This window comes from Typopeltis vanoorti, chromosome 1 (genome assembly GCF_054136105.1).
Source record: "Typopeltis vanoorti isolate ZY-2024b chromosome 1, IOZ_Tvanoo_1.0, whole genome shotgun sequence".
NCBI classification, from domain to species: Eukaryota; Metazoa; Arthropoda; class Arachnida; order Uropygi; family Thelyphonidae; genus Typopeltis; species Typopeltis vanoorti.
The window spans coordinates 147,045,960-147,058,300 of record NC_143549.1 but is presented as its reverse complement, the minus strand read 5'-3'; the positions used below and the strand labels follow the sequence as shown (position 1 = coordinate 147,058,300).

The following is a 12,341-nucleotide window of genomic DNA, read 5'->3' as shown; positions in this document are numbered from 1 at the left end:
ACTATTTATGAGTACTATTGCTGTCAATAATGACAGATAAAATTCAAAGCAAGGGTGCTGTTGCATACACGGAAAAGAAGAAGACGCGTAACCTTAGCATATTATATGCTATGATTAACATTATTAAATTTAGCGATGATGGTGTACCGAACACTGAGAGGCCTGCAAGCGCAACTTACTTTGCATCACTTTTTTGCTACAGTCATTAAAAAAAAAAGAAGCGAAAAGTGCTACATTAGTAATGCTAGTTATTCGTAAACATGATAATCTTATTGTCAAAATGGAAAAACTTTCAATGGTGTAGATTGATGACCAAGCTGGTTGGTCATCTTTCCTTAAGTCAAAGCGATTCAGAATAACTTTTTCGTTTGCGGAAATTATTCTAAATTTTTAATTTTCGTATCTGACGTAACTAGATGTATTATTTATGTCAATTACGGACGTATACGAGTATATGACTAGTATATGTCTGTAGTGTATGTATGTATATGACTGCTTACAAACATTAACCCATTACATGCATCTGTAAAATGGGGGGGGGGGAGTAGCAATGTGATTTCGCTATGCGATGGTAGTCGGGAACCTGACGTGTATGACCGAGGTATGTCTGTACTAATGTAATACTAATGACTAACTTAGAATTAAATTTTAATTATTAAAATAATAGGAAAAAAATAATTTTTCCTGTTGTATAAATACAATTTTTTAAGTCTAAAGTTACCACTGTAAACTTAAAAAATTGTATTTATACAACACGGCAGCTACTTGATCATAACCTCCAGATTTCCTCAAGTCAACAGTACTTCGGTAATCGGAATGATGATGGGGCATAAGCTCTTTAACTGGAAAAGAACAACTGAGGAATATTTCTTCCGAAATATTTGTGTTTTAAGTGTTTTTTAAACTAAAGGTAAGTTATCCAGTCTCCTACCAAGATGTAAGATTTTTTTTTTAATCTCGCATAGGTAAACGATGAAGCTAGATATAAGTATTTATATATAATGCCGGCCTGGCTGGCCGAGTGGCTAGTATATTCACTCTCCAGCCAAAAGGCTGCGGGTTCGGATCCCGCCGTGGGCATCGATGCTTGTGTCTGTGGAAATACCAGTGGTGGCGGTGGTCGGCGGTAGATGGCGTTGGTGTATTTGCAGTCAGCTGGTGGATTGAGCAGTAGAGACAGAGTTGTAGAGCAGGTGTTGATGAGTCCTTGGTCCTTGATGAGTCCTTGGACTCCCTGGAGGTGTCAAATAATAATAATGAGACGAAATGCAATAGATGTAGGATGTTAGCTAGAGGTCATCTAGGGCAGTGCCTCTCAAACTGTGGGCTGCGGCTCCCTTTGGGCCGTCAGTTTTGTTGAGGGGATCGTGAAATACAAAAAAAAAAAATTTTTTTTTTTAATGTTTTAAGACTAAGTGTGCATGTCAAATGTGTATGTAAGATGCTAAAAATGTAATATTTTCCTTTGATTTTTGCAATATTCGCTGTGTATGTTTTATATTGAATATAATACAATAAATATTATAATAATATATGTCTGTATTACGATTTTTTTTTTCCGATGGGGGCCGTGAAATATTTTAATTTTTCCAAGGGGGCCTTTGCATCCATAAGTTTGGGAAGCACTGATCTAGGAGATAGAGGATTTAGTTATGGATTGAAGTTGCCTTGGTAAGGGTCTAAATTAAGTGTAGAATATTGAAAACATTAATTAGGAATTGAAAAGTCTAGATTTAGAACCGCAAATGCGCAACTTAGACATACCTAGTTACCTGTGTATGCAGAAACTTCCACAACAGCAACAACCGCATACACACACACACACACACACACACACACACACACACACACACACATAGCTATCGTCTGACGATGGATATTCCCTCTTCCGTCCATCATTAGATACTCATGACATCGTGGGCGAGAAGACAACTAATACTAATTAGTTAAAGAATTGATTTCTAAACAAAGTACATCGTTTAGCTTATTACCGTGCAGTGCTTAATTCATCGCCATCATTCTCCAGTGACATCATTTGAAATGTGTACAGTATTGAAAGCCTTCTTTAGCCTATTACGTGTGTTATTTTGCAAAGAATTTTCTCAAAAATAATTATTTTTATGCGTTGAAGGACTGCTTTACCAGTGATGAAAGCAAATGTAGACGTGAAAAAAAAAAAGTATATTCAACTAAGGTTTTTTTTTTTTTCTGATTTGAATTTATCGTTACAAAAGTTGAATCTAGATTTTAAAGCAAAGAGGATAAAATTAATAATAATAATAACAAAAAAAATTAAGAAAGCACCAAGATTATTATAAAATTATAAATCCGGGCTTTAGGATGACATTACTATTCGGTAAATTCCATATTGCGTAGTTGTTAGTCCACTTAACCGGGTTCGTACTCATGTAGCCATCAAAATCTTATTTCACTATTTTTGCAGTCATTCAAGCTAAAAATAATGCTTGGCATCGATCTCCACCCAATGGAACGAAATTTCCGGAAGTGAATTTATCAGTAGTAGGAGCTCTGCAATACATTTCCATCGTGCATCATGCCTTTATGTCAGTCACGCGATGAAACATAACCGTGATTAGTCCTGGGATTTTGGACAAATATTCGTATTCCTTGTTATCTCGGGAGTATTATGCTTCCTGTATGATTCTGCTGCAATCTTGTTCAGTTGCTTTGTATTTACCTAGTGGTATTATATTTCGTATTTCGATTATTATTATAATTAAAATGTTTTTTCTAGGAAAACGCTAACATAAAAAAAGTTTAACTTAGCAGGAATGCAAACGTTAAAAAACAAATAAACAGGGAAGTGGAAGCCTTTCCCACTTGATAAGTTTGATATTTGCAGTACTTGTTGATGCAAACGCTTTCAGAAAGGGTGAGGATGAGACATCCATCTAATATGTTACAGAATTTCTCGCTCTTTGTACTAATTTTATATACTGTAGCACAAAGGGAAGGTAAAACTCTTCCTGGTGATAATTGTTAAGTGAAAGTGTTGCGAAAAAGCTTAAAAAATGATTCCTTGTTACCCCCTCCAAAATGTCAGACAGTAAATGATTTCGGACCTCCTTGTCTCTCTCTCGCATTGGCAGCTAGCATTTGTTTACTTTCCGTTATTTCGAGCGTCAATTCCCTCGATTCCAGATGGCTCCAGCTGGAACCATCCAAGATTTCTTTCTTTACTTCTGACATTCACTTTAAGTTAAGGGATGCCCTCCATAGCTCGGTCGAAACCATTACGAGTGTACTTGATGAAAAAAAAACCTAGGTTCGAATCTGGTATGCATGTGAGAAGCATATTATAATAAGGACTTTTTACGACAAGAAATGAGTCAGTAAATTTAAACATTTTTATTCTACAAATAAAATAATTAATTTACTAAGTGATTCTGTTATTAATTAGTTAATAATTAATATTAAAGTATATTTTAAATTATTTTATACGTTTTAATGCCCTTTTTTTTCTTATTATTTTCAAAATTTGAAACTCAAAGATATTTTCAACACATACTCTGAATTACTGAAAGCAAATTAGGCATTGACTACGTTTTAAAATAAATCCTGCATTTTTTGATTGTACCCTCGAAATACGAAATCTTGGGAGAGAGACAAAAAATAATGGTGATTTTAATAGATGAATTTGAGGTGAGTTGCAAATAGTTAAGAAGGAGATATATGGTTGCTAATGTCTTATCACCCTAGGAAATATGCAGTTCTTTCTTTCTTTCTTTTTTTTTTTTTTTTTTTTTGAGTTTTCGGATACAATTGGATTGCACTAATATGCTGCTATTAATTAAGGATTACGTGAAAGACTTGTAAGCCTAAAATAAAGTAGATTTCATACGAACAATGGTTTAAGTGGCACTTAGTAGAAAACTGCGTATATAGCAGTTTTCTTCATAGTAGCTTCCTAACTCAAATTACACTGCGAATCTGATTTTTTTTTCCCGCATTCATTTCTTTTATCATTAAAATAAAATACTGCATTAAGTTATTTAAAGACACATACATAATGTTATGAGAACTATACCACTTCTTTTGCTTTTTTAATAATAAAAATGTATAAATCCCATTGTAAATTAGCACCTTAAATGGGCTAAACTTGTTTAAGCCACTTCAGGCCTCTAGTAAGCAGAGTGGGTTCACATCGGGTGGTGAAACTCATCTCCCACCTAAAGATATTCACCAAACGTCCATAGATACGACTGGATTCGGATCAATAGTCTGTTAGTTGGATAGCATATTCATGAACCACTCGGCCAAGTAGACCGGAATCTAAAAGATTTTCTTCTTTTTTTTTTAGGTTTCTGATGATGTTGTTTCAGTAATTCCCATGTGGAGTAGTAACACAAATTTTCGAATGTAAACCAACACCTAGTGGATTAATTGTCATCGAACATTCCAGAAAGTTTTTCCAAGTGCGCCCTTTAATGCGTGTGATAGTTCTCATGTAGTATGCACAACTTCAAACATGTCGGTCGTACAGAGGAGGTATGTTCACAACTATTGACCACCGCATTGGTTTTGAATAAGTACGCGATTTCTCATATTTGAATAGCTGAATGGGATAACTCATATCACTGTTGACTTTACATCGTCTATTCTTAATAACACGGACGTTTAGTATGTTTAGAACATACCTCGCCTTTAGCTAAAAGCATTAACAGAAACATGTTTTCATTATTTTTATATTCTCACATATTAAGAATTTTTTAATTAAAAAGAATCTAGCGACATCACGTTTGGATTTAGCTACTGGTTGCGATTTTTTAATTATCTTTCAAAAACACATCTGAATGACTTTAGTGAGCTTACTGAGTTCAGCTCAGTAAGCTCACTCTCTGTTGTGGACTAATATTATCAGTCCACAACAATTCGAAATTTGATCTTCAGAACAAAATCACGAAACAGGCTTGAAGACATCTGCAGGAAGATTTGTTAACATATCATAGTGACAAGAAAAACAATAAATGAAAGAAAATGCCAAAAAAATGAAGTAGAAACTATTTTAATCCGTTCATATGAATGATTCATTTAATCTCTAACGATTTATAAAAATAAATAAATAAATAAATAAAAAACTGATTTCTAAGCTCGAATGGTGAAAGAAATCAGCAATGAGGTAGATGAAAGAGATGAGGATAGAAAGAAAAAAAAATGCGAATGCCGTACTCCAAGTATATTCATTATAGTTTACATCTAACGGCAATGTACTTTTTTTTTTTTTTTTTCCTTCCAAACTAGCAACACTGAACGACCTGTACAAACACATAACGCTACCGTGTTGACTTCAGTGTAGCCTTCTCGAGCATGCTCGTTATAGTTGTCATTTATCCCACCAAGTGCCCGAGGGAGCGAGGCTAAGTTATTTTTCTTGGACCACAGTCAATTACTCTCAAGTACCATTATCGGAATGCTATCCATCTTTGTAATGCTGAAAGCTACACAAGGATCTTTGATAACTTAGTAAAGGTTCTATCGCTGATATACAACGAGCTGTCTCTCTTTCTCTCTATCTCGCTTGCTCGCATGTTTGAAGACGAGGGAGTCTTCAAGTACACGAAATAAAAATTACTGTAAATATGATGCTGGTGGATGACACTGATGGGATTATCTTTAAAGCAGTTGATTCAGTCTATTTGCTGGTTACCTGGACAACGTTGTGTAGCAAGATCCCCTTAATAGCATTCGTTCAGGAGTAAATCGGAGCATGTCTATTGATAACATCCATATAAGGGCAATGCACATTAAACAAAATCGACTCAGGAAAGGTACCCAAACGGTATAAACATAGTTCAAAATATTATAAAAGGAACGGAGATATAATTTGGGTTAGCACAAAAGGAAAGCCTTCTACTTGTTGTTGTGAAGTTACTATTTGCGTTAAGGCAATTGTAAATCTAATGGAAGTGCTTGATTCGTCAGTTAAAAACCAAGTCGTACGACACAAAAGAGCTCACTTCACACGTGGATTAGAAATTAAACCGAACATCGGGGTTTTATATAGGTCTTTCGAGAGAAATAAACGAGGCCACCGACAGAGATAAATGACTTATTGTTTCCCGAGATGGACATCGTGCACCGTTCCAGTCAGCTCTAAACCCCGCTCATTTGTCTTTGTCAGGGAAAACTGGCGTATTTCGGGAAAATTTTGTTGCCATTAGACTCACACTGTTCCGTGCTGAGCGACACTTTAGTCACGTCTAAAGACGATAAAATGTAAACATTATTTCCAAGGAAATATGTCCTTCTTTTATCTCATTAAGTTGTTCAGCGTCCACACTATTACACCAGTCAATTGAGGCTCCAATCTTCTGGAGAGAAACACGATTAGGAAATGCACTGTGGATGAACAAGATAAACACTAGTGCATATCATAAAGAGTTAAATTACCCGTAGTAACTTATTCTAGTGAAGGCATTCTAACAATACACATTATCTGATGACCTTGAAAACGACCTTTCTGACTACTAATGTCAAATGCAGTCCTTTGATGCTGAAGTGCTGGTTTTAAACGGAGATTCTATCTTCTAAATTCTGTTTGTTAAAAAAAATGAAGAACCAAAAATGAAATTCAAAGCTTCTAAACTTGATTTTAAAGATAAAATGACTGATTTTTCCATAACATAAAATATCTATAAATATATGTTTTCTTTTCTATTTATTTTTATTATTATTATTTTGTATTTTTAATTAACTGCTTACATGGTCCGAAAACCCTGCTATAGAGAGACCAAACATTGAATCTTTTCAAGCCACTTTAGCCACAGATGCTGTCACACCGGGAGATGAAATTCAAGGACAAATATCTCACCATTAGATGTATCTCACTATTAGATGAAGAATGACTTTCTTTTAAACTGTAACCTTTTTCATCAACCATTTACCTTTATATAGATTCGTGTGTCTGTAATGCCCGGTTGAAAATATACAATGAAAAGAAGGTTGTTGCGGAAATAAAACAATGCCATGATGATGAAAGCTGAAAACGATTTCGAACTCAGATGAATGAATATGCTGTGGAGAAAAAAGGAAATTCAGGAAAGCATCTAATACCGAAAAAAGTGAAATGATGAAAGTGATTTTCACGCAGTAAGAATACGGAACACTGCCAGATGAAGTAAGGATACAAAGCGACCCATTTTAAGACAGAAGTGGGCTTGCGGTTATTTAGAAATATGAACGTATGAAGCTAGATTCTAACAATCTTATAGTCCAATTTAGATGAAATTTCTGGTATAATTTTAATCATTGATCCATTCACCTGTAATAAACAATTAGCCAGTTTATTACTATTATGTCAATCACTAACGAAACCTTTATATAAATTTTAAGCGACTAAGTAGGAAAATGATATTAAATTTCAAAAGATGTTAGAAATAAATGTAAGACTGTTCTTATAAAAATCAAGGAAAAAAGCACTTTCTTAAATATTTACACATAAAGAAGAATGTACGTAGAGTTTATATAGAATTTGTTTACTTTGAATGCAATTTAACAAGGCGCATTAAATAATCTGAATGGTACGTAATAAGAAATCGGTTGTTGGCTGCTTGTCAGGGTTGTTTCTTAAAATCTACGTTGAAGTATAGTGATGCACTTCCTTAGACTCATCCTTAGATTCTCAATAATGCTTTTAGTGGATTCTCTTTTGGTATCATAAAAAAATATGCAAATCATTTTCACATTCTACGAGAATTCCGAAAGGAACATTTAATGTAATATTAATTGAATGTTTTGCATCAAAACCAAAGAATGAAAAAATTGAGAATAAACAAAATAAACTTTAATTTACATCCCAGAGAAAGGTAAGTTTCTTAATCAGAGAATATATATATATATATATATATATATATATATATATATATATATATATATATATATATATATATATATATATATATATGCTAAAGATACCAAGCTATTTTAAACCTGGTTTTACTCCATTTCCCAAGTAAGCAGGTAAAACTAGGTTTAAAAATAGCTTGGTATCTTTAACATTTATTATACCCAAGGTAAAATACTTTCTATATATATATATATATATATATATATATATATATATATATAGGAGATCAAAGGTTCTCTTGCCATTATAACCAAATTTTCAAAATGAAACGCATCGGAGTTATGCAAGCATGGAATGCTTCCCCTAGAGACAAAAAGACATGATTCATCTAAGAAGAGTAGTTATGAAACCACTTATGTGTCCTTAAACAAAAGAAAATTTCTTTTAAGGTATACGAATACAAGTCAAGCATAGACGAACTGTCTCAAACATTGAACAGCACACACAAACTTAGACTGGTAAATCGTCGAAGATGACTCAGTGTGACAGGGGAAAAAAAGATGTGCTACCACTAATACTCCCCTAGAGGAGCATTAAGAAACAGTAAATCATATAACCTCATTCGTTTCTGTAGAGACAATGAGCATTATTTATTTATTTTATTTATTTTCAATAGTATTATGAGAGGTCTGATATCAAAATCAATTTGAAACATTTTTTTTTTTTAATTTGAATCCTATCTACGAAATATTATAAATTCATCAAACAGCACGAAAGTGGAGTAAGGGTTCTGTAATCTGGAAACACTGCTCCAGAAATTAAACACAGGACTTTTTCTAGGCAATTCCAAGCCATATAGTAGTTTCACGCAGTTCGGCAAAAACTGTTTACCTCAAGGGAAAAAAATAATAAGACAATTTGTATAATAGTTAAATTCAGCTTTAACCGGTTGAAACAAAGAATAATTTTGACAACGGTGCTTGAGTGAGCCCATCACATTCCTCTTACTCTGGGCGTAATCGAGATTGCGTGCGTGCGTGCGTGCGTGCATGCGTGCGTGTGTGTGTGTGTGTGTGTGTGTGTGTGAGACAGAGAGAGATTAAAAAAAAAGGATAAAAGGCACTGAAGTACAACCCCGTGGGTTGCATGGCACGGTACATACAAGTACTGAAATAATTGCCTTACTATGTTTCTGCTAAATGTTGATGCGTGATTATGACCTGAATACATTCTAATAAAGATTTCCAATAAATTCGTACGTTGTGCTGCACACTTAGTCTATCTTTCACAATGATTCACCTATCAAGTCACTGTTTTAAGACTGTCAAACCATTCAGCATTAGCAGTCGATTGATTCATCACAAATTTTCTTGTTGATACAAATGACGTGGAAACGCTTACAAACTACCGTTGCCTTGCACTGATGAATGATGAAGTGTTTTGCAAGCCTTTCTACAGTAGACGGTAATTTCATACCAAATCCACACCCACCACTTGTACACTATTGTATAGAACATTTCTCAACAGGCGCATTTTTGTCACCAGGTAGCGTTAAAATTTATATATTTATAAATAAAATATCTATATATTTACTTGAATAAGAGGTCACTTTGTCAAAGTTTTTTTTTTTTTTTCAGTAAAAGTCAGACGCAATTTGTATTGAACTTTTGACAATTCTTGTAACTGTACATCTAATTTGTCAAGATTTCCAGAATAGTTAAACGAATGCGTTTCTTTTAATTTCTTCACTTTCCTTTTTCTCAGAATATATTCACCGTTGATATATTTTTATAGTACATAAAAGAAGTAGAGCATTTACTGGAACTTACTATTATTTGACTGCCAACTACCAATTGTCGATCTAGGATGAAAAGTAGATGACTTTGCTTTACGAGTTCCGATCACGTGTTAACATAACTATCGAGTGTTATAATCTGAAAAGACGAAGATGGTGAAAATTAATGTTTCATGGATATACTAACTAATGATCTTGTAGGCTTCAAAGATTTCTAAAGGATCCGTAAAAAAATAACTTTTTTTTTTTCAAGTACTCACTTGAAAAGGCCTGAAAAATTTTCCTGTCTGCCAGGGGCGGCTCGTGCTTAGGCACTAAGGAACTGCAGCACCCCCGATTTTTCTCGATATATAAATATATTTATTAATTTATTTATATTTGCTTATAATATTTAATTTTTATCGTCAACAATCCTGTACAATTCTCTTATTTTGTATAAAAAATCATAAAAATCCATCTTGTAGCACTTAGGAGGGCGAAGGACGCTAGCAGCGCTGTGTTTATCACAGTGTCATATTGCTACTCGCGCAAGCATATGCACATCATAGTGAGATGCGAGCTCTTAGCGTAATGAGCACTGTCCTTCGCGCAGTTCCACTGTTGTTTATATGCAGTTTGCGCCAGTAGTCGAGTGTTCGTAGTGCTAATCATGTTTACTCCGTCTCTTTAAATATTTGGACATTACAATTAAATCCTTTAATTGTAATGTCCAAAAATTGTAAATCCATTCCTTTAATTGTAATTAAAGGAATGGATTTTATTCTTAAGTAATTTTGAATTATCTCATCTCATCTTCCTTTCCCTCTATTACCTTGCGGTGTCGAGGGTTTATTAATCATCGGACCTCAAACCGTTCACAGGATAAGGTGGTCAGCCCTACGCTCCGGTGTATCCTATGTCTGTAGTGTTGAGTTCTCAAGGCCGGTTTGCCTGCTTTGCGGGATAATGAAAAACCACCAGGATAAACTGGGGAAAAAAACCTACTGTCCACGCCCAAGACCGGCTAACTTGGCTATAATCGAGGAAGATCCTTCAGCTCCTCATGTCACCGACAGGAATCGAACCTAGGACACTCCCCCAGGCATATAGTTGCGAAGCGCACAGCCGGCTAACCGCGCAGACATTTTGAATTATGCCAAACTATAATTTTATCGATAATAAACAATATTTTTCATGTTTAATTTTTTTTTAATTTTTACCATAATTTTGATATTTTATCTAAACATGTATGTATATTTTGAAAGTTGCAGCACCCTCATTGCTGTCTGCTTTTTAGATTCGAATTCTAATCTTCCCACATGATGTGTGCTTTCACAGTGCCACAAAGATTCTATGCTATTTTGCGAAATTCATCTAAACCGATAGAAAAAATTAATCAAAATGGTTTATTTATTTATTTTTATTTGAAATTTTCGTCTGAAACTAGTGTATTATGCCAGTAAATTTTATATGTTCTATGACCGGCTTCCTTGTTTTGCGGATGAACACGCTCCCCTCATCCCACCCGAGTTTCCGGGGGGAAAAGCCCACTTCTGCATGAGACAGCTAACTCTCCTCCAAATGGGAATGGGGGGAGGGAATCTTATCCAACCAAAAGATATCGTCATTGTCGACTGAGCTAAGGAGGCGCTGATGAAGATGGAGATTCTGAAGGGTTCAGGAACGAGAAGAAACTAATGAGAAAAATACCGTGACAATCAGTATTATTATATCAGATACCAGAAAGTTATCTTCCTTGATTATGACAGACGATATTTTTAATAACCCCCCAAATGAAATGGATTATATTTAAAATACTTTTTTGAAATTTAATGTAGTAGATGAGGGGAGCAGTGAACATCTGCATCTTAACTATAAACTACGTTTTTTTTCCCTTTCCTTTCCTGTTATGTTTCCCAAGAGGGACTTCAACTGACCGAGATTTAATTAGAACATAAGGATTAATCTCTTAAATGACAGTTTGTTTATCAAGTCGTTTACAAGATAAGAAATAATAGTTAAAGGCAATTGCAAAAATACGCATATATATGTCTTCAGTTTAGTTCTTTCATCTTTCCTTTTTTTGAAGATTTTTGCAATATTTTAAATACACAGTAGCTGTACTTAGACTGAGAAAAAATCTGAAAAAAAAAAAAAGGAGAAAAAGAAAATACGCTTCGATACTGATGATTTGTGAATATCAAACCGGTTCATCTGTTTTTCGGTTGTAGCAGCTCATACGGTTGGTGTATTTCCACAAAATAACAGTTCGAAAATAATCCCTCAACGAAAGTGTGCATATGAAATATGTACTTTCTTTCAGATTCAGATAGCAACCAAACTCGCTGTTTTTAATTATCACTGAGTATACTGCATAATCTTACCTGGGTTTCTGTGACATTTAGAAGTTTTGCCATGTCCGCCCTCTCGCTGGATGATAAGTACTTTTTCACCTCGAACTGTTTCTCCAGTTCAAATATCTGACGACCAGTAAAAGTGGTGCGTGCTTTCTTTTTCTTGCTCCCTTTATCACTTCCTTGGTCGCTATCGGGACTACCGGCATCGGTAGAGGTTGGGGTTGGAGCAGTAACTGTGACAGTTCCATGATCAGCAGTTGCTGTGACTTTGTCTTTCTTCCTTTTTGATATTTTACCAGAGCTGCTAGTCTTCCCATGTTCTACAAATAAATAAATAAATAAAAATAATAATCGAGTTTATAAACATTAATCGCTAGGTCATTATTATTCTGATGTTATATTC

The 12,341-nt window shown here is 34.4% G+C and overlaps 1 protein-coding gene across 1 annotated transcript in view; it reads right to left on the bottom strand.

The window, feature by feature from the left end:
- The window catches only part of LOC150110520 (uncharacterized), a 118,940-nt gene that overhangs the window by 14,386 nt on the left and 92,213 nt on the right, over positions 1-12,341 (bottom strand). The window contains exon 2 of the mRNA XM_090394449.1: positions 11,966-12,258. Within this exon, the coding sequence (XP_090250575.1) occupies positions 11,966-12,258 (293 nt within the window). The remainder of the gene's footprint in view (positions 1-11,965; positions 12,259-12,341) is intronic.